The following is a 23,046-nucleotide window of genomic DNA, read 5'->3' as shown; positions in this document are numbered from 1 at the left end:
CTATATCATCCAGCCATTCCAGATAACGGAAACCTATCTGGTATTGTTTTTCCTGATTAAAATCATAATAATTTACACTAATTAAAAAAATTAAGTGCGGAGTTTTCAAAAAATTTAAGCAAAACAGATTTAATTTATGTTTTATTTTTGGACTAAGTAGTATATTCATTTTAGATCAAATTCACAAGGTACAAAAAAGAACATGGTGAAGTCTCTCTCCCCCCAGCATCTAGTTGCCTTCTCCAAATATAATCCAAGTTATCAGTATCTTACATACCCTTGCACAGATGTAAGCAAATATATATATTCTTTTTTCCTCTCTACACAAATGATGGCATATTATACATACTTCTACACTTTGCATTTTTCTTTTCATTTAATATATCTAAAAGATTAACCCATATCAATAAATTAATAATAATAGCAAACACTGATATCACATTTAATATGTGCCATGCACATTTCTAAGCATTTTATATATATTAAATCATGAAATATTTATTAACTCATATAATAACTCAGTTAACCTAAACATCTTTTAAAAATTCTGTATCAGATCATCTCGCTTCCCTGCTTAATATCTCTAGTGATTTCTCTTTGTACTTAAAATCCAAATTCTTTTCCAAGGCCTACCAGAGTTCACATAATCTGACCCATGTCTAATTATATCTCCAATGTCATCTTCTACCACTTAACCTCCTTACAACTCTCCAGCCACACTAGCCTTCTTTCTGAACTTCGAACATGCCAAACCAGTTAGCTTAGAGCCTTTTAACTAGGTGTTCCCTGTGTCAGGAAGCTTCTTCTCTGAAATCTTTGCATAGTGGATTCTTCTTAACATCTACATGTCAGTGCAAATTTCACTTCCCACGAGAGGTCCTCCTTGATCTATTTATTATATTGCTGTTTTATTTTCTCCAAAGCACATATTGCTATTCAACTCAGAAATTCTTTAACTCAATGATCATAACTGTCAGTTATAGCATGAAAAGAAAATAAAAATTTCGTCAGGTTTTTTTTTTTTTAAGAAAAATAGAACTTACACCACCCAATTATGCCTCTCAAAATTAACTCATAAAGGCAATGTCTTGGTAGAAGATATGGATCAAGTGGAAAGTATGTTCTAGGTATTCACAAAATACAGCCTCATCAAATCCCTTATTTTTGTCGGCTTATAAAATATCACGCATAGAGTCAAACATAGAAAATGTACCTATTTTTCTCCTAATCTTCTTTCCCAACATGGTATGCATTTGATGCTTATTAAATTAAATGATTAAATTATTATAATAAGACTCTGGTATCATGCCGGCAACCACACAAATCTGACCTTTAGTTTTTCCAGTCTCTTGGGCAGAGACTGACAATTGTGCTGAACTGTGGAATTGTTTTCTGATGCGTATTCAATTAAGCTGAATCTACTAAATACATTCCAACTTTAATCTGAGTGAAATATTGAACCAGCATTTCCAAAGATAAAATAATAATTTTGCAAAGCCATCTACCACCAACCATACTGTAGCAGTGAGGTACATCTGTATCTCCCAAAGACTGATACTAACATTTTGAAAGTTTATTAAAATTCTCCCTTATATCAGTGCTCACCTGAATTACTGCATATCTCCTAACTCATTTCTTTACCTCTAATCTTGCCTCACTTCAGTCCATCCTTCACAGTTCTCAAATGTGAACAAACACTGTTTCATTCTGCTACTTTAAATTACTCAATGGCTCATACTCTCTGTACAATAAAGTATGAACTTTTTTTTTTTAATTTTATATTTTTGGCCATGCTGCGCAGCTTGCGGGATCTCAGTCCCCTGACCAGGGATTGAACCCAAGCCACAGCAGTGAAAGCCCAGAATCCTAACCACTAGGCCACCAGGGAACTCCCAGGTATGAACTGTTTAACAAAGCCCCCTATGATCAGGCCTCTTCCTAACTAGCTAGTTTCACCTATGCCACTTCCCTCTGTTCTAGTCTTACTGACTACTCACAATTCTTCGAAAGAACCATGTTTTGCTTAGCTATACACCTTTGCACATACTGTTCCTCTTGCCTTTATGTCCTTCCCCAGTGAAATTCTACCTTGCCCCATCATGCCAGATACGCATCATCTCCATGAAGACTTCCCTGATCCTCTGAAGCAGTGTCAATCACTTTCTCCTTTGGCCCACTACTGCACTGAGCCCATGCTTAGAGGGAAGCAGTACGACCTAGTGAAAGCCTGACTGCCTTGAGTCCCAGCATTCCCACTTATTAGGGGATATTTGCCAAACTGCTTAATCTGTCTGTACTACAGTTTCCTCATTTGGAAAATGATAAAAAATAACAGTAAATACTTCATACGACTTTTGGAGACTTTACTGAGACAGTTGTTTATTTTATACATGCAAAGTACTTACAACAGAACCTCTCTTAGGAAGCATCAAATAAAAGTCATAAATTATTACATTGTATAATAATGACTAATTTAAAGATACAATTCCTCCATTAGATCGTGAACTCCTTGACAACAAGGTCTGTGTGTCTTTTTTATTTTTTAATCTCTAACAGTGTTACAGATTTCAGCAACTGTCTGCTGACTTGAACTGAAAAATATCTGACCATAAAGAAGTAAGGTTAAGTAAAGGTTAAACAACTAACTTTCTCATGCTGTTTCGCATTAATAAAGACTATTCAGTCATTCATAACATGCAAAATGATAATCATATAATTATATTTCACTGATGAACACAAAGCTGAAAATCACAGAAGTAAAATGTGTGACAGCACAATGATGAATTTCAAGACTTTCATACCCAACACATTTTTAAGTGATCCCCACCATTCTTCTGGTAGTGTCAGCCATTGTTCTCTTCTGCACCTCCAAGATGTCAGAGCAGTGGGGCATCTTCAGGGGACCAGTAACTTCTAGGTGTTGTCCTCTGCCAAGCCCCACAGCATAAAAGAATGTGAACTGGCACTGATTCTTACCCTGTTACTGACATCAGTATGGCACCAGTCGAATTATGCTACTCAGTAAAGCAATAGAAGATACTCAACTTGAGCAAATTCACAGAAATATTTGGTGCTATAAAGAATATTAGAGGGCTTCCCTGGTAGCACAGTGGTTAGGAATCCACCTACCAATGCAGCAGACACGGGCTCGAGCCCTGATCCGGGGGGATCCCACATGCCGCAGAGAAACTAAGCCCATGTGCCACAATTACTAAGCCTGCGCTCTAGAGCCCGTGTGTCACAACTACTGAGCCCGCGTGCCACAACTACTGAAGCCTGTGTACCTAGAGCCTGTGCTCCGCAACAAGAGAAGCCACTGCAAGGAGAAGCCCACACACCGCAAGGAGGAGTAACCCCCACTCGCCGCAACTAGAGAAAGCCTGCGTGCAGCAATGAAGACACAACACAGCCAAAAATTTAAATTTTTTTTAAAAATTAAAAAATAAGAAAAAAAAGAATATTAGAAACTTCTGAAGCAGTCTAGGATACATGAAGCTAGAAAAAGGCACCATCCTCACTCAAACAACAAGAAAAGGCTAGATAAACTACAAACTCATAATTTTTCTTGAAAACATGAGTGCTTAAAATCACGCAGCAACCAGATATCCTGAAATCCAAGAAGGGTCAGCTCCCAGGTTAGGAGAGAAAGGATGGGCAGCCTGTCCCAACTGTGGTAGAGCATGGAAGGAAGGATCAGCGAGCAAATAAACATAGAAGGAGAAATCAGGTAGAATTTCAACAAATTGCTAAAGGCTAAGCATGGGCTATCATAAAAGTATAGCAGCCCTGGGAGTCACAAACACAAGGTGAACTCACTCTGACTCTCAGACTCTTTTCTAAGGGCCTCACTGTACACATTAGAGGACATTTTTTGGGGAAAACAAGAGATTGGAAAGCCTACGTCAGTGGTACATGCCTGGAGGAGGGGACAGACTGCCACTGCAGGAAAAGCAAAAACCCCAACCGCACAGACCTATCCTTGCTGGGAGAAAAGTAAAAGAAAAAACACTCTACACTTGGGGAAGAAGCAGAAAACACTCCTTCCTCTGGGGATGGGGCAGAAAACTCTCTCCTAGGAAAGTCCAGAGTTTCACTATCATAGGTAGGAGGGACCAAAATGCTGAGAAAGTCCCAACCTGGAGGTCAGACATGCAAGGGCTGTCTAGGATTGAAGCTAGACCAGGAAAACAGAGAAGAAATCCTGCCTCTGATCCCCTGCACTGAGTTACAACCATCGCATTTTACTGCTGGAGGCAGGGCAAGAGGATGGAGAGAGACACCCTCTGAAGCACAGGGATACAGAGATAACTGAAAATGATTGTGGAGGAGGAACATTAAGAAAACTCCTCTGGCACAACAGCCCCGCCATAAGTACTGGGCATCTTTAGAGGAATTTGAAGCCTGTGATATTGAAAGTAACCATAATAAAACAAACAAACTCAAACCCAGCTCAATTCCTAACTAACACAACCCCCACTATAAAAGGCTGACAGAGGAAAACAGGTATCCATTTCAAAGTATAAATACCATTTTTCTCAGTATCTACTAATCTATATGTGATGTTTGGCATTCAGTAAACATTTATGACGCACAAACAAGCAAGAGAAACAAATATTATCAAAAGATAAAGCAATCACTAGAAATAGACTCAGAGATGAACCAGATGTTGAAACTAACAAATGGGGACTTTAAATAGCTATGATTAATACGTTAAAGAATCTAGGGGAAAAGGTAGATGAAATGCAGGAAAAGACAGGGAATTTCAACATAGGAGAAAACTCCTTTAAGAGTCAAATGAAAAAGCCATAATAAAAAACACCATATCAGAGATGAAAGATTCCGTAGACAGAATCATTAGTAGACTCAATAATGCCAAAGAAAGAAGTAGTAGACTTGAAGCTAGGCCAATTAAAAAACCCCAAAGCAAAACACAAAGAGAAAAAAAAAGAAAAAACAAAAAATAGAGCACCTAAAAGCAAGGGGACAAATACCAAATGGTCTAGCAAATTAAATGGTCTAGCATATGTATAATTGGATTCCCAGAAGGATGAGGATGGGGCAAAAGAAATACTTGAAGAAATAATGGCCATGAATTTTCATAAAGTAATGCAAGACATTAAACCAGAAGATCCAAGAATCTCAGTGGATCTCAAGCAGGATTAAACACACACACACGCATACACGTGGACACATAATGTTTATATTGCTGAAAATTAACGATAAAATCTTAAAGCCAGCTAGGAAAAAAGCCACATTAACTACAGCAGACTTTTCTTCAGAAACTATGCAAGCCAGAAGATACAGAATGACATTTTTACAGTAGTAAAAGGAGAAACCTGCTAACCTAGAATTTCATGCAGGGAACATATATGACAGTAATAAAAGCAAAATGAAATTTTTTTCAACCAAACAGTGCTAGCAGACCTGCAACACAAAAAATGTAAAGAAAGTTCTTCAGACAGGAGGAATATGATACCAGACAGAAACCTGGATCTATTCAAAACAATAAAAAGTTCCCCAAATTGAAAACGTTAAAGTAAGCATAAAGTTTGTTTTTTAATCACTCCAAAATATAACTGATCTTTTAAAACAAAAATAGCAACAATATATTCTGGGGGTTTAAAATATGCAAAAATAAAATACATAACAAAAATGGCATAAAGCATGGGCATTAATTGGAAGTATACTGAAGGATTTGTATACCATATCTATAGTAGTATAATATTACTTGAAGGTAAACTGTGACAATTAAAGATGTACAGTGTAATCCTTAGGGCAATCCCTCAAAAATTTCAAAAAGGATGTATAACTAATGAGTCAATAGTGGAGATAAAACAGAATCATAAAAAATACTGAATTTATCCAAAATCAGGTTTAAAAAAGAGGGAATAAATGGACAAAACCCCCCAAATTCCAAGGTCGTAGTTTTAAATCTAATTACATCAGTAGGTACATTAGGTGTAAATGGTCTAAATACTCCCAATTATAAGATAAAGAATGTCAGACTGGATTTTAAAAAGTAAGACCCAATAATATGCTGTCTATAAGAAATCCACTTCAAATAAAAAGATATATACAGTTTAAAAGTAAAAGGAAGAACTTCTAGTTTCCGATGTGACATGTAAAGAGTTTGGACAATGTCACTCTCATCCTCACAACAACAACAAAAAAGCTGAACTAACTGAAAACCAATAATTTTTCTTAGGTCCCAAAGAGGTCACAGGGCAAACCACCATCCAAAAAACTGAAGAGAACAGAAAACAGAATCACATCTTACCAGGAGCAGAAACCACCACTAGAGTTAGCAACTGGTAGGAAAACTTAAAGAGTAATTGAGTAATTGTTCATTCACTAATTGCTAGAGACTGAGTACAGACTAGCTTGAGAGATTAAAAGCTCCTGGAAGCCCAGCCTTAGAGAGGACTCCACATTTTCATGAGTTTTACCTCTAGGAGCCCCACCAGGTTCTCTTCAGGGTAAAGATCAGAGAAAATTCTCCAGTGCTTCCTGCAGATAGAGGGGGAAAGTAATCTTTATGAAATAAACCAAAAGCATTTTCTTCCCCTTTAACAAAGGCCTGACTTAAAGGAAAACTGTTTTAGCAGAACCTAAGCAACATGGGTTTTACCAGAGCCTGACATGGGGGAGGGAAAATACCCAACTCCATCCCCCTCTAGCCTTCCTGTCTCATCTAAGTGGGGAAAGAAAAGTTGAGAAGTGCTTGTAAGGTCACAGCCATGAACACAGGCCCACTAAAAGACTGAGATCTAATCAAAGGATTATAGAACACTTCCATTCCCCCCATAACTTACCACCATATCAACAGGGCTCCAACATAATATCAGGAGGTTAAATTCAAAAAACTGCAAGTTTAGATGCCATTTAAGGAGTCTCTAGGGAAATCCAAAGATAACAAGGAGACAAAAACAAAGACACTAAAGAAATTTTAGCCTCTGAATCTTAACGTTTACCCATCAGGCAGAAAATCAGCAAGTATATGGTTGAACTGAACAGCACAGTCAATCAGCTAGATCAAACTGATATTTATAGATTACTTCATCCAATGACAGCAGAATACACAATTCTTCTCAAGTTCACATGCAACATTAACGAAAATGGACCACATTTTGGGCTATAAAACACAATAAAAACATTTAAAAGAATAGAAATCACACAAAGTGTGCTCCCAGACCACAGCAGAATTAAACTAGAAATCATTAACAGAAAGCACTGCTTTCTGAAATTTAGCATTTATAGCATGAACTACATATATATTAGAAAAGAAGAAAGCTCTAAAGTCAATAATCTAAGCATTCACCTTAGAAAACTAGAAAAAGAAAAGCAAATTAAATCCAAAACAAGCAGAAGAAAGAAATAATAAAAATCAAAGAAAAAAATCAATGAAACTAAAAACAGCAAATTAATAGAGAAAAATTACCAATACCACAAGCTGGTTCTTTGAAAAGGTCAATAAAATCAATAAACCTCTAACCAGGCTAACCAAGAAAAAAAGAAAGAAGACACAAATTACTAATATAAAAAATGAAAGAGGGGCCATCACTACTGATCCCATGGACAATAAAAAGGGTAATAAAGGAGTATTATAGACTTCATGCCCACAAATTTGATAAATAAAATGGACCAATTCCTTGAAAGACACAATCTACCAAAACTCACACAAGAAGAAACAGATAATCTGAATAAGCCTATATCTATTACAAAAATTGAATAAAAAATTAATACCCTTCCAAAAGCAATCACCAGGCCTAGATGGTTTCACTGGTGACTTATGTCAAACTTTCAAGGAAGAAATAATACCTAGTCTGCATAATCTCTTCCAGAAAATAGAATCAGAGGGAATACTTTCTAACTGACTCTATAAAGGCAACATTACCCTAATAACAAAATCAGACAAAGACATCACAAGAAAGGTAAATTAAAGAACAATATCTCTCATGAACACAGATGCAAAAATTGTCAAGAAAATATTAGCAAATTGAATCCATGTATAAAAAGAATTATTTACCACAATCAATTGGAATTTATTCCAGGTATGCACAGCTGTTTCAACATTCTAAAATTAACTAATGTAATCCATCAAAACAAACAACAGGCTAAAGGAGAAAAACCACATGATCATATCATTAGATGTTGAGAAAACATTTGACAAATCCAACATCCATTCAAGACAAAATCTATTAGCAAACTAGAAATATAATGGAACTTCTTCAACTTTATATTATCTACAAAAAAACAACAGCTAACATCATATATAATAGTGAGAAAATAGAAGTTTTCCCACTATGATCAGGAATAAGGCAAGGATATCCCTTTTTGCCACTCCTATGCAACATCATGTTGCAAGTCTTAGCTAATGCAAAGGAAGAAATAAAAACAATAGAACCCAGCAATTCTACTTGTAAGTATTTACTCAAGAAAAATGAAAATATATGTCCACAAGAAAACCAGTACATGAATGTTTATAGCAGCTTCATCCATAATCACCAAATATTGGAAGCAACCTTATCTTAGTTAACTTAGCGCCTTAAAACACCAAACATGCATCACTTCACAATTTCTGTGGGATAGGAATTTGGGACCAGCTTGGTTGCGCAGCTTGGCTCTGGGACTCTCATGAGTTTGCGGTCAAGTTATCTGAAGTAATTATCTAAAAGCTTGACTAGAGCTGGAGAATCCATTCTAAGGTAGCTTACTCATTTGACTGTTGACAAAAGGCCTCAGTTCCCCACTGGCTATTGTCAGAAGGCCCTGTTTCTTTGCCACACCAACCTCTCCACAGGTCCCCTTGTTTCCTCACAAAATGGCAGCTGGCTTCCCCTAGAGTGCGTGATCCAAATAACAGCAAGGCAGAGCCACAATGTCTTTTATGATCTAGTCTCAGAAGTCACATACCATCATTTCTGCCATATTCTCCTCATCCCAGAGACTAACCCAGACACAATGTGACAGAGGTCATCAGAAGGGTACGAATACCAGGAAACAAGGATCACTGGGACCATCTGGGAAGCTGCTACCGTAAACCTAAATGTCCATTAACTGGTGAATAGGTAGACAAATTGTGGCACATCTGTACAGCGGAACAGTAATCAGCAATAAAAAGGAACCAACTCCTGATAGAACAATCACAAATGCATTATGCTAAGTGAAAGAAGCTGGACCCTAAGAGCTACATAAAGTATGATTACGTTTATATGGCATTCTGAAAAAGGCAAAACCAAAGGGACACAAAATGGATCAGAGGTTGTCAGGGGTTTAGGAGGGGGCAGAAGACTGACTACAAAGGGACATGAGGAAATTTCTTTGAATGATAGAAATATTCTTTATTTGTGATGTGTTTGTTAAAATTCATAGAACTATGGGACTTCCCTGGCAGTCCAGTGGTTAAGACTCCGTACTTCCACTGCAGGGGGCTTGGGTTCGATCCCTGGTCAGGGAATTAAGATCCCACATGCCACGTGGTGCGGCCAAAATAATAAATAAATAAATTAATTAATTAATTTTTTTTTTTTTTTTGTCATACGCGGGCCTCTCACTGTTGTGGCCTCTCCCGTTGCGGAGCACAGGCTCCAGACACGCAGGCTCAGCTGCCATGGCTCATGGGCCCAGCCGCTCCACGGCATGTGGGACCTTCCCGGACCGGGGCATGAACCCGTGTCCCCTGCATTGGCAGGCGGACTCTCAACCACTGTGCCACCAGGGAACCCCTAATTAATTAATTTTTAAAAATTAAAAACAAAAAAATTCATAGAACTATAAACACAAAAAGGGTGAGTTTTTCTGTATATCCCCAGCTACTCATAAAAAGAGAGAGAAAAGAATCTTAAGGGGAAACAGAAGAGGCTTGAGTGGGAAGACACTACAGGAGACAACATGTAAATAGGAGAAGTTTCTGAGGGAAAAGTGACTACCAAATCAATAACATTATCATTAACATTACTCAAGCTAAAAAACTTTCTCTGAGCTTGATTCTACAGACTCAAAATACTCATCAAATTATAGGTTAGACAGATGAGAAAAGGTACACATGTATCCTGGCACATCCTGGCAAAACTCTTGAAGTCTAAGAATAAACAGAAAGAGCTTAAATGCTGCCAGAAAGAAAGAACAAGTTACTTAGAAAGTGAGAGACAGGCATAGCCTTCTTAGTTGCAACATGACGAAAAAGAAAATGGTAAAACAGGATCCACAAATTTTTGAGAGAAAAGGACTGCCACCCAAGAATTCTATCCCAACCAAGAGTAAAATAAAGTTATTTGGGTATATGTAATCACTCAGAAAATGTATCAACCACTTATCCTATCCAGAGAAATAGCAAAAAAAAAAAAAAAAAATGCTAACCAAATAACTGAATGATACCAGAGAGAGGGTAAAAAGAGAATTTATGAGGGACTTCCCTGGTGGTCCAGTGGGTAAGACTCTATGGTCCCAATGCAGGGGGCCCAGGTTCGATCCCTGGTCAGGGAACTAGATGCTACATGCATGCTGTAACTGAAGAGTCCGCATACTGCAACTAAGTCTGCATGCCACAACTAAAGATCCCGAGTGCCACAGCAATCACTGTACTGCAACTAAGACCCGGCACAGCCTAAGTAAATAAATAAATATTAAAAAAAAAAAAGAGGGAGAGACCTTATGAGACATGTGCAGTTAAACTGAAGCAGATACTAGTAAAGCAATTGAGAAGATATATAACAAATGAAAATCCAATTAGATTTATTTTAGAATTAAAATAAAGCATCTTAACAGAAAGAATATTAAAGTTAGTCCAGTGCACAAGAAAACTTTCAGCAGTTACTATGAACAGCATTTTTGTGTTGTTTTGTTTTACCTGGTTTGCAAGATGAGAGTGACCAAACAGCTTGTGACCCAATTTCCCGTACTGTTCCAGTCCTTTCCAACTGCTTAGGGTCAGCACCGGGAGGTGTCTTATTTGGTGTGGTCATTTTAAAAATATTCTATGTAGAAAAAAAAAGTATCCACATTATACCCAGACCTGAGCATCTTTCTACAAAACATAAAAGTAAAAATTTAATAGCCAAATCGATCACTAATATATCCTGGATATTAATCATCTATTTCTCGAAAGCAGTTGACATAATCACTGTAATTAAAAACTCTTGGGAATTCAGTTTTTGTTTCTAAAATAGAACATATTATAACTTACAAGTTGTGCAAAGCAGCAGACTATAGTAGTCAAAGGGCACAGGATCAGGGTGTCAACTTCAGCCTCGCCTTGGGCTTTATTTCCTTTCCTGTCAAATGGGTTGATTTGATCTACACTCCTATAATGCTATGCAGTTGTATACCTCTATGAGTAAAAATTCCAATCCAAATGAAGTTTTTCCCTAGAAAAGTCAGACTGAAATACTCTTATTCCAGGAATATGTAAATATTGGTCTACATTTTAAATAATTCGTTAAGTGATGCAGAGAAAAATCACATCTTCTCATTAGTTGTCAAAAGCTCCATTTATATGTGCTCTTACCATAGTACATAAAGTCAGAAAAATGCCTTTAAGGTCTAGAAGTGAATAACTGGCCTATTCTAAACCACAAGTTTACTTCATCTTTTGTTAATCTTGGTAGGCATATCCAAACGTGAAAAAAAAAATAGTGGATTGTGAACAACATGTAAAACTGCTTCGGTAGTGCAAAGTTACAGCTATTGAACATCGTTATACGTAAATGCTGTTATAAACCTGTGCCAAAAGGTCTGTATACCATCTCCTTGACACCTCCTGAGTCAGATCTCAGTTGTTCCCTAATCTCCACACAAGCAGTTGATACTCTTTAAATAATAATAGACACTGGACTGCAAACTTTGGAAAGGCCTGAGGTTTAAACGCTCCATTAGCAATTTACTGAATAAATAAACAGATGAATGAATAGCTTCAATCGTAAAGTATTTGCCACCTGCAAGTTAAGTAAGGTCTGGGATGAGACGATTAAACCTGTGGCCACATTGCCAAACACCCAAACATGTCAAATTGTCCAAAAAAATGGCCCATCTCTATTATTGGAGCAGAATTTAACTGCCGAACTTGGTACTGGACGCCACCAAGTGGATAAAGCACGGAACTCGGAGAAGAACGGGTTCGTGGCCACACCGTTCAGGAGCTGAGGCCAAGGAGAGAACGCCACCACGAGCAGTGTCTGGACCAGACTCCGTGGGTTCTGCTTGACACCTCTGCCCGAAGTGCGAGAATAGGCAGCGTTTAAGGATCCATTCCTGACCCACCAGCTTTGAGGAAATCGGGAGCGAAATAGGAGATTGACATTGGGGAAGAGAACCCGTCTGCTTAAGCTAGAACCATTCTCCACTTCGGGGAAAGCCCACGCACTTACAGCTCGCAGACCCGGCTTGCCGCCACTCAGGTTTTCAGGAACCGCTGCAGTTCCGCGCCACTCCCACTCAGCTTCCCAGGCCCGCCTCGCTTACCCAACAACGTCAATTGGGGTCGCAGCACAATGACGTCACTCTCCGCCGTCTCGCCCTACCTCCCTCCAGGGCTCCGCGCAGCGCGCCCTGTCGCGCACGCGCACTACCTCCCTGTGGCATGCGTGAGGCGGCGGCTGGGCACCGCCATTTTGGCCAGTGGCCGTAGGAACACGTTGTGTGGCTGAGAAGTGAAAGCAAGAACTGATTTGGCCTCTGCGTTCCCCTCCGCAAGGGGAATCTGTTTCTCCAGGTACGTGAATAGCCTGGAAGGGTTTGGCCTTTAGCTGTAGTCTGCCACGGTCTACACACCGTAGGGACGTTCTCCCAGAGCCTTTGGTTAGGCCTCAGGTGGCGGCGGTGGAGACGGCAGCGGCGCGTGGCAGCCGGCTTGAGCGAGACAGCTGGAACCGCCGGAGCGCGGGCGCCGCCGAGAGCTGGGGACGCCTCGCGCTTCTCTCCAGCTGACTCGGCACTCTGCCACTGCGGCCCGCCACCCCCGCCAGGGGACCCGAAGATGGCCTTAGCTGCCATCCCCTCAGCGGTCCAGCCTCCAGTCCCCCCTTTCCCCCGCTCCTGCCCTAGGGCTGAATCTTACAGCAGCCTTCAGAACGCAGAGCGTCCCCTACCACCCCCACTCTTCCCCTGGCACCTTTGGAAGCCTTTTCTTCCACCGTTTGGGGATTGTGGAATGAGTGAATTACCTTTGCCGCCATGAAGTCGAATCCTGCTTGTCCACTCCCCGTCTGTAGACATGATGGCCAGACGTCACTGTGCTCACAGCAGCGTGTACTCTGCTGTAACCAGGGTTAGCTCAAATAATCTCCCAGGTGAACGCCTTTAACATTTCGGGTGCACTTTTATATCACTTTCCCCCTTGGTGACTTCTCCGTCTTTTCCTTTATCATATCTTAAACTCCTTGCGATCAGGTCTTTATTGAAAGGCCCTTTATTTTCCCTTCAGTGGTTCGTGCATTGCAGGAACGACGGCTAAAGCCGATTCCCACACCCCATAAACTACGCAAGCCCGTTTTCTCATTTTTTACGGTAAAATCGTAAGAGTGAGAAGTAGCCTTAAGAACAGTGTGTTTTGTTTTGCTTGAGGGTTTTTCGCCTTCTCTTGCACAGGACTGCTTACTAGGCATTTATGACAGTGGTATGTGTGTTGCAGTCCTCGGTACCTTTGTCCCTGATAATGAGAATATTCATTCTATACCATTTGCTTGACGATAATGCTTTGTCAGTGTTAATCAAGGGCTCTTATCTGTATCTGAACCAAAGAGTGTTGTTTTTGTTTTAGTGAAAAGCCTTGTTCTCCCCTATAAAAAAATTTTTTTAGGAAGAATATTTAATATAATTGCTGGGGTGGAGTAAGGAGAAAGCAGTTATTAATTTAGTGTCCCTTTTAATTGTCTTCAATTTAAGACTCTGAAGTCAGAGTTGTGCACCACTCCCAACTTACATGTTTTATAAAATTAATGACCTGCAATAGCATAGGTTAGAATATCTCACATGACATAAGCATCATTCGTTAACAGCAACCTTTCAAATGTTTGAACAGGGTGTTAAAATAATTTTGGTCTTAGACTGCAGATGGTTTCCATATCTCACTTCCTTTTTCCTCTCAGCTGGAATAATGACAGTGAAGGTCATTGAGTACCTATTTTTTAAATAAGTTTTTATATCTATCTATATATCTGTTTATTTATTTATGGCTGAGTTGGGTCTTCGTTACTGCGCGGGCTTTCTCTCGTTGCGGCGAGCAGGAGCTACTCTTCGTTGCGGTGCGCAGGCTTCTCATTGTGGTGGCTTCCCTTGTTGTGGAGCAAGGGCTCTAGGCATGCGGGCTTGAGTAGTTGCAGCATGCAGGCTCAGTAGTTGTGGCTCGCCGGCTCAGTTGCTCTGGAGCATGTGGGATCTTCCTGCACCAGAGATCGAACCTGTGTCCCCTGCATTGGCAGGGGAATTCTTAACCACTGCGCCAGCAGGGAAGTCCCTTGAGTACCTATTTTGAGCACAGTTTTCAGATTTGAAATACCTTCAAGGAGTCAGTTACTACAGGCTTCCCCTCCAAGCTTTCATGTGCTATGTCTTTCTCATGGAAAAAAAAAGGAGGGGCTCTTTTTTGCCAATTCTTGAAACTAACATAGAAATTTAATTAATAATAGTGTTTACACTGTTAATTAACAGTTCTACAAAGAATCTGTATTCATTTTTCTTAAATGCATTATAATTTATCACTTTTTTATATAAATCAGCTTATTAACCATCTCTGGTAGGTTTTTATTTTATAAAAATCACCTTTTATAGTCATTTGGTTTTTTAAATGGTTTGAAATAGTAGATGAAACATTTTAGTAGTTTGGCAGAAATAAACTTTAACGTAAGCAGTTTCATTGATAAATCAATGAAGATTTATCCCCTATAGGGGAATTCATCATGCTCATTCACCATAATTAATATGGTGTCCAGTTTTATTTTAATAGCTAACTAAAGAGTCTTCAGTTTCTAGGGAGTTGGCACTTCCAGAATGATAGCTTTTTTGTAGCAGTTCAAAAGTCATTTATTTTCTTCTTATTCTAATCTTTAGGAGGCCTGCCTGGACCAATTTCTAAAGGTTATAAAGGGGTAAAGTGAACCTATCAGCGTAACTGTTTATTACATAAAATTTTAGTTACCTTTTGGGTGATTTTTTTTTCCAATAATATACTTTAGTGGATAACTGTCACTGTAAAATATTGGTAACTTGCAGGACTCCTGAAGTTGTTATAACCTACAGGAAAATGATTTACTATGTCCAAATTCATTTTCTCATTTCATTCAGTGGAAATGTTTGAGCTCCTACTATGTGGTAGGCACTGGTCCAGCCACTGGGATAAACAGACAGACAAAAATTCCTGCACTCATGATGGAGTACCTTCTGCTTGGAGAGGGAAAAATATTGTCTGTGTGTAGAGAGAGAATATATAAATGCATATATATATATATATATATATATATACACATACACACAGTAAACGTGTACATATACCATATATACACATATATATGAAACATATATGAGCTAAGGAGAAGAATAAAACAAGAGAGTTTTATATTTTTTGGTAATATAGCTAGAGAAGGCTCATTGAGAATAAACATTAAAGACTTGAAGGAGTGAGCCATGTGACTCACTAGGGGAAATAGCATTATAGGCAGAGGGAGCAGAAAGGCCAAGACCCTGAAGCAAAGATTGACAACCATTTGCTTTAGCCATGTGAAAAACAGTGATAACCTGACAAGTTGTTTTGATAGAATGATGGGCACTAAAGGCTGGAATGGATTCCAGAGAAAATACCTAGAAAGAAATTTGAAACACTGACTATAGGCAACTCTTTTACATAGTCTCACTATAAAAGGAAGGAGAAATGAAGCAATGGAGGAAGATGGGGTCAGATAATGTAGTGTTTGAATGCTGATGGGAATAAGCCAGTAGAAAGAATAGTTGGTGATGTGAAAGACATGAGAGAGAATTGTTGGAACATTCTCCTTAGCAGATATCTTTTAGTTTGCAAAGGGACTTAGCTATGGAAATACATATAGTATGGTTGCTGGTTGGCATAGTTTCACTTGAGATGATACTAGTCAGCATGGTTTTGTTTTTTCTCTTCCCATTTTCTGCTGCATGTGTGCAGGTGAAGAGTTGTGATTAACCAGGATTATAGATGAGGGTGTAAGTGATTGACAACGGAATTTTAGGTGGGTACAGAGATACAAAGATACAAAAGGCTGAAGGACAGTGGAAATGTGGTAGAATTGAGAGATAATGTTAGGTCTGAGGAATGGGGGAGTTCAAGGGGTTGTTGGATTGTTGTGTATGAGAGAGGTGAACTGAAAAGATAGGGATGGTGGTTGGAGAATGGGGTATTTGAAAGGTAGGTTATGGAAAAAACGCAGTTATTTGTAATGACAAGGTGAAGGATTTGACCAAAGGAATGAGTGGCTATGGTAGGGTGAAAGACAAGATCACTAGAGGAGAGAGGTTAATGAACTGAGATGACAGGCTGTTAATAGAAGGATCATCTATGAATATATTAAAATCACCAAGAGTTATGACAAGAGTTGTTAGAGTGAACATTAGCTAAGGGCCGAAATTTCAAAGAATGGGAGGGAGTGATCTGATGGTCGGTAAATGACTAAAGCGGGTGGATGACCTAAGAGGCAAAAGTGGCTGTTTTTAGTGAGGAGAGAGAATCGTCTGGGAGCGGTACTGAGGAGCAAGATCTTTTATTCCCCTCCAAGCCTAATGATATTGAGGGGTTATGAGAAGGACTGGAGAGTTCTATAAGAGGAAGCAGTCTGTCAAGAAAAATCTAGATAGAGGATCACAGTCATTGATAGAAAAAGCCAACAGAATGTCTTTGTTGGTCAATAATCTTTTGGCTTCAGGTTCTTTCATTACATATTGGAATAAACTGGAGTAGTAAGGCACTTTTTCGAATTACTTACTTTAATCACATTCTAAGAAAATTAATGTCAATCACTAAGTCCAATATTATAAAAGATTAAGTTAACTTTGACCTCAACTACATAATTGATGGTGCTGTTAAATATCAAGACTTTAAAAAGCTCCAAAAGTGAGTATATACATATAGTTACTTGGTCTCCTTTTCATTTCAGTGCCGTTAACATAAAATTCATCATGGCCATATTGTAAATTCCCAGGTAAAGCAGTTTTTACTTTTTCCAGTTGACCAACATGATGGTTACACCCTTAATAATTATTTGCCATTTCCATCAGTAGTGCATTGTAGTCAGATGGCTAAGCCATGAAGTGATGCTTAGTTTGAGGGAGGAAGTAAACACCTTTATCATATGTATGTTTTCATGTCAAGTCTTACTATTCTGTTTCATTGGTCTGTGTTCATACACTGGTATCAGCATCAATTTCTGAGGCCTTATATCATTTTTTTCATATGTCAAGTGTAGGTTCCCTCTTCCCCCTTGCTCTTTTCCATTTTCCTGGCTATTACTACTTTTCTTTTTGTATAAGAGCTTTAGATTTGATTTGTCTGATTCAGTTTTTTTTTTTTTTCTCTCCTTGAGATTGGATTAAATATATAAATTCAGGGAAGGTTGAAATCTCTGATATTGACTATTCTTTATTGTGAAAACTGAGACAGCATGTCATTCTACTTGTTCAGGTCTTTTGTGTCTTTCAGTGGTATTTTGAAAGTTTCTGCACATGTGTATATATATCTTGTTAAGTTGATCCCTAGATCTTTTCTTTTTTCTGACTGTTGAAAGTGGTATTTTTTCCTTCATTATATAAATCTTCTGATGAATGGACTATATGTAAAATTTTGTTTTTCCAGCCTTACCAAATTATTTTATTGCTTTTACTAGTTTTTTTTAAACTAGTTCCAGGTATTAATATCTGAATATAGTGATAACTTATCTCCTCCTGTCTAACTTTTTATGCCTGTGACTTATTTCTCTTAACTAATTGCATTGACTATGCCATAATTTTGTTAATTTTTCTTTAATAGAGGAACTGGATATTGTTACTTCCTTAGAATTATGGCGGATAAATTAACAAGAATTGCTATTGTCAACCATGACAAATGTAAACCTAAGAAGTGTCGGCAGGAGTGCAAAAAGAGTTGCCCTGTGGTTCGAATGGGTAAGCTGTTCTGTGGATCATTTAAGGATAAGAGAAGGTTTTAAAAGGAATACACTGTCTTTATGGTTCTATAGGCTTTAGTATATACTTTTCTCCCCCGTTAGTTTCTTTAAAATGTAAAAATAAGACCAGATTTTGTTCTAAATTTCTTTTAATGCTTTGTGACTAAATGATCCTGTTTAAGTTCATTGAATACAAAATCAAACCAGAGTTCAAATTACTGAGATTCTTACTGTCCTACAAAATCCTATGGTTACTTTAAGTCATGAAGAAAGGACTGCCAAGATGTTTGTATTGATATTTGATAGTATTCTCCTTAAAAAAAAAAAAAAAAGCTTAATATGAATGACTATTCATGAAGTTTTGCTATATTTTCAAGAGTAAATAAATTTACGACCATTCAGAATTGATGACTTGTTGGTCGTCTTTAAGGGCTAAACAAAATAATTTTTACTTTAAATATACTAGTGAGGTATAAGCTTACTAAATCTTAAAAGGAAATTTAGATGTCATATGTTACAGTCTACCGTGCTATTCAGAAATTCCATTATTAATATCCCTAATGCCAGGTTTAATTTTGTTTGTGTATTAGATGTCCACATACCTTTGGGGAGCTTCCCTGATTTAGCTAATGTATTTCATTCCCTTATCTGGTGTACATTACCATTTTCAAGGCATATTTTATGGATTATATATTCAGGTCAGTCAGCTTAAAAGTAAAGCTGTTTTAGGATCTGCTGTATTTTTATTAGCATATTTTCTTCCCGTAGTAGATTAAACAAATAAGCATATTAGAGTCATCTCTGCCTTGCCTGACAACAGTATTCATATAAGTAGTTAAGTTCAGTAATCTATCCAAAGCACTGATTTATATTTCTTTCTGTGGCCTTTCTTTTTGAAAACTTGATTCTATATGGAAATTTGGAACCAGAATTGCCGAAATAACAGTGTTCAGAAAATTAGAACATCAGAAGAAATGACTTAATTCTATCTTTTCCTTTGCCAGGAAAATTATGCATAGAGGTTGTCCCCCAGAGCAAAATAGCGTGGATTTCTGAAACACTTTGTATTGGTTGTGGTATTTGTATTAAAGTAAGTGATATTTTATTTATTGGATCAAATTTGTAACCTAAAAATGAAATCTAAAACTTCTGAGTACATTATAACTATTTTTAGAGCCAAATATAAAACATTGAATAAAGAATACAAATTCAGAAAAATAGTGTTCTTATATCAATATTATTATTGCTTTTTCAATTAATTAATCACCCCACTTAACAGTTATCCTTAAAAAATAATAATAAAAGTTATTTTTGCTGTATGCAACTTCGTAAAGCCATTTCCAACCAAAATTAATTTTTTTTCACCCTTTTATGAGACGGACATTCTCCAAGTCTTTACCAGAACTTTTTTGAAATATAAAAAATATGAGTCACATTACATACATTTTTTTCAAGTCTGTGTTTAATTTTATTTTTTAAATTTATTTATTTCATTTATTTATTTGGCTGTGCCGGGTCTTAGTTGTGGCTCGAGGGCTCCTTAGTTGTGGCATGCAAACTCTTAGTTGTGGCATGCACGTGGGGTCCGGTTCCCTGGCCAGGGAACGAACCTGGGCCTCCTGCATTGGGAGCGCAGAGTCTTAACCACTGCGCCACCAGGGAAGTCCCTGTGTTTAATTTAAAATTCACACTTTTTTTTTTTTTTGCGGTACACGGGCCTCTTACTGTTGTGGCCTCTCCTGTTGTGGAGCACAGGCTCCGGACATGCAGGCTCAGCGGCCATGGCTCACGGGCCCAGCTGCTCCACAGCATGTGGGATCTTCCTGGACCGGGGCATGAACTTGTGTCCCCTGCATCGGCAGGTGGACTCTCAACCACTGCGCCACCAGGGAAGCCCCTAAATTCACACTTTTAAATAAAAATGGACACAGCCAAAAATTTTTTTAATTTAACCTAATCCTTAAGTACTGCTTTTGCTGTGTTATACATTCTTCTATTGTTGGATTTATCCCAATAGTGTAATTTTTCAAGATACCTCAGTTTTTGTTATACTGAATGGTTTGAATAGGGTATTTTACTAAAGAATGATGGATTTCCAACTTTAGTTCATAAAAGATATTTAGGAGCCAGTGTATAAAGTTCTTAAATTAGTTATTTTTATTTACAGATAATATATTTTAGAAAGGAGATTTCCCAAAATATGGATACCATCTGTTATTTTTTCTAATAAGGTTTGTGTATTTTACATTGGTTTCTGAATCCTCGGTTAAGTATCCAGAAGTACCAGACTTGGTACCTGAAAGCGTTTTTTCTTGTTTTTAAAATATAAGCAGGAGATATTTCTTCCAGCAAATACTTACTAATCTTTTATTATTTGCCTGCCAGTGTTTTGGGTGGTGGAAATCTTATTTTGAACAATATATTCGATTTTATTTTCTTTCCTCACTGCTATAAAAAAATGAGATTCCAGAATTTGGGGTATGCACTTCAATGGCTGAAAAGAAACTGATGTGATGAATTGTTTGTGGGGGGCGGGTAGTGTATACCCCCTGAACACTAAGATACTTGTAATGCACCACATATATGAGCAATGTGGCTATTTTTTTCTTTGTAGATTAAGAGAAGTTTAAATTACTTGCAGCCTGTAAGCATTTTATGTACGTTGATGGAGTAATAGAGGATTCTGTAAATGGAGGTAATTCCGTTTGCAGAAAAAATCTCGTGTAAAGAATTAATTTTTTTTAGAGGTTGGTGATTATTTTGCTAGAAAACAAACAGAGAGTGTTGTTTTTTAAACCTCTATGTTCTTGTAACTTAGGAAATGGGAATTCCCTGAAATCTTTATATACAGAGACTTGAATTAGTCCCCTGAGCTCACTGAACAGTTCTGCTGAACAGATTTCTAATCTGAGGTTATACTCTTTGGTTGTACCTTTATAGTCATCTGTACCGCTGAGAAATTTTTCTAGCCACGTTACCACTCTTAAATCACCTTCCAGTTCTTGCCATTCTTGTTCCTTGGGCATTTATCTGATTGATAGTCACTTATTGTTTGAATAAGTTTTTCTATGAGGTTTTTTATGTGAATTTTCTCAGTTGGAATATGAAGTATTTTTTTCATATGGGATGGTTACAAATCACAATGGAAAGACGTTAGTCCTTGCTCTGTGCAAATACTATGCTAGCTGTTGTTGGGACGTAAGTAGACCAAGAAAGGTACAATCCATGACCTTAAAGGACTTTACAAGGTAGAAATGGAAGCATACAGAGACAGGAAGAAGATAAAGGGAAGGCGTTTCTCATTGACTGAATATGGAACTGTATGCTCAATAACCGTGTTTTATCTTGCTCTTAACCTTCTCATACAAAAGCCTCCAGTTCTGTAAGGTTTTGCAGTAAGTATTAAACATATTAAATGTCCAGGATTATACCAGTCACTAGGGGGAATGCAGAATTATTAGATATGATTCTTGCCTTCAAGGAACTTAACTTTTTTAAGCAAAGGATAGGAAATGAAACAATATTTTACGTCTATGTGAAACTCCCACTTTTGGAAGATAAATTATAAAAATTTCTTCATCTGTTCATTTTAGTCATGCCTATATTTCTAAGAATTAACAGAAAACTAATTCTTTAAATAACAGAAGTGCCCCTTTGGTGCCTTATCAATTGTCAATTTACCAAGCAACTTGGAAAAAGAAACAACACATCGATACTGTGCCAACGCCTTCAAGCTTCACAGGTATATTTCCAAGTCAACATTCTTCTTTATTTCAGTCAAGAGTAAATCCATTTGGAATCTTCAGAGAAATAACAAAAATGGAAAAAAAGTGGTATTAACTTTTACATCCACTAAAGCAAAATACAGTATTATAACATCATGCAGAATCATACTGTATATGTCAGTGGTTCATTCTAGCTAACATTAGAATTACCTGAGGGTCTTTTTAAAACTACTAATGCCCAGGTAATTTCAGCCCAGTTGAATTACATCTTATCTCTGGATGTACAGTCTGGACTTAGTAAGTTGAAAAGGCTCCCAGTGATTCTAATATACAGTTGGGGGTGAGAATCACTGTTGTTAATAATATCCTTATCCCCAGAATACTTTTAAGGGAACTCATCTTGATTTTATTTATCTATTAATCTCGTAATCTGCAGAGAATATTACTCTGGACTTCGACATATATTGTTAATGACGCATTCTTTGAGGTTTTTAATCTGCTGAACACTAATATTTTGAATCTAGGAGTCTAGATTTAACTAATAAAAGGGTATTTCTCAACCTGCCAGCTTTAAGGGGCCTACTGCAGCAGGGAGAATGAGTGGAATATTTCTGGTTGATGTGGCACGTCTCTCCTTGTAAGTAAATGGCAGGCCAAAAAAAAGAAAGACAGTGTGAGGTTGCACCTGCTGTGCAATTTTCTACCAAACCATTTTATTATACATTAAAACTGAGCCTTACCTGGAAAGAAAAATTGTTACTTTAGAATAGACTTTGAGTGAAAGTTGAATAAATAAAATTTGGAGTATATTAGTCATGGATGCATTCCTAACAACAGTTTAAGTTAATCTTGGCTGCTGTTTTTTCCTAATAGCCAGTAATACCTGGCATATATCTCTTTTGTCTTATTGATGAATGTGTGTGGAGTGCAAGCGCATTAAAGTACATCATTCTGGTATTACGTCACTTTTTCTACATAAGTCTGAATTGTCTTATTATTTTTGTACACTTATGACAGGTTGCCCATTCCTCGTCCAGGTGAAGTTTTGGGATTAGTTGGAACTAATGGTATTGGAAAGTCAACTGCTTTAAAAATTTTAGCAGGAAAGCAAAAGCCAAACCTTGGAAAATATGATGTATGTATTACCACCTTATAAAAATGAATATCTTGGTTCAGTTTTATGAGGCTATGAAGGAGAGAGT

At 37.6% G+C, this 23,046-nt stretch overlaps 2 protein-coding genes across 3 annotated transcripts in view; one reads left to right on the top strand and one right to left on the bottom strand.

The window, feature by feature from the left end:
• The window catches only part of ANAPC10 (anaphase promoting complex subunit 10), a 75,415-nt gene extending 60,786 nt beyond the window's left edge, over positions 1-14,629 (bottom strand). Inside the window, exons 1-2 of one of the 2 annotated variants that reach the window (XM_079921139.1) lie at positions 13,161-14,629; positions 10,850-10,976 (exon numbers count right to left, since the gene is read on the bottom strand). In XM_079921139.1, the coding sequence (XP_079777265.1) occupies positions 10,850-10,976; positions 13,161-13,172 (139 nt within the window). In that variant the 5' untranslated portion in view covers positions 13,173-14,629. Of the gene's footprint in view, positions 1-10,849; positions 10,977-12,365; positions 12,468-13,160 lie in introns of those variants that run through there. The other variant, XM_079921140.1, reaches the window with a different exon arrangement.
• ABCE1 (ATP binding cassette subfamily E member 1) overlaps positions 12,701-23,046 on the top strand; it is a 37,644-nt gene continuing 27,298 nt past the window's right edge. Inside the window, exons 1-5 of the mRNA XM_079921138.1 lie at positions 12,701-12,709; positions 17,984-18,117; positions 19,124-19,209; positions 21,764-21,861; positions 22,862-22,979. Coding sequence (XP_079777264.1) covers positions 18,015-18,117; positions 19,124-19,209; positions 21,764-21,861; positions 22,862-22,979 — 405 coding nt within the window. The 5' untranslated portion in view covers positions 12,701-12,709; positions 17,984-18,014. The remainder of the gene's footprint in view (positions 12,710-17,983; positions 18,118-19,123; positions 19,210-21,763; positions 21,862-22,861; positions 22,980-23,046) is intronic.

Source organism: Stenella coeruleoalba, assembly GCF_951394435.1.
Source record: "Stenella coeruleoalba genome assembly, chromosome: 4".
Taxonomy (NCBI): domain Eukaryota; kingdom Metazoa; phylum Chordata; class Mammalia; order Artiodactyla; family Delphinidae; genus Stenella; species Stenella coeruleoalba.
Note: the sequence above shows the minus strand (reverse complement) of the source record. Positions and strands in the feature narration are given on the sequence as shown.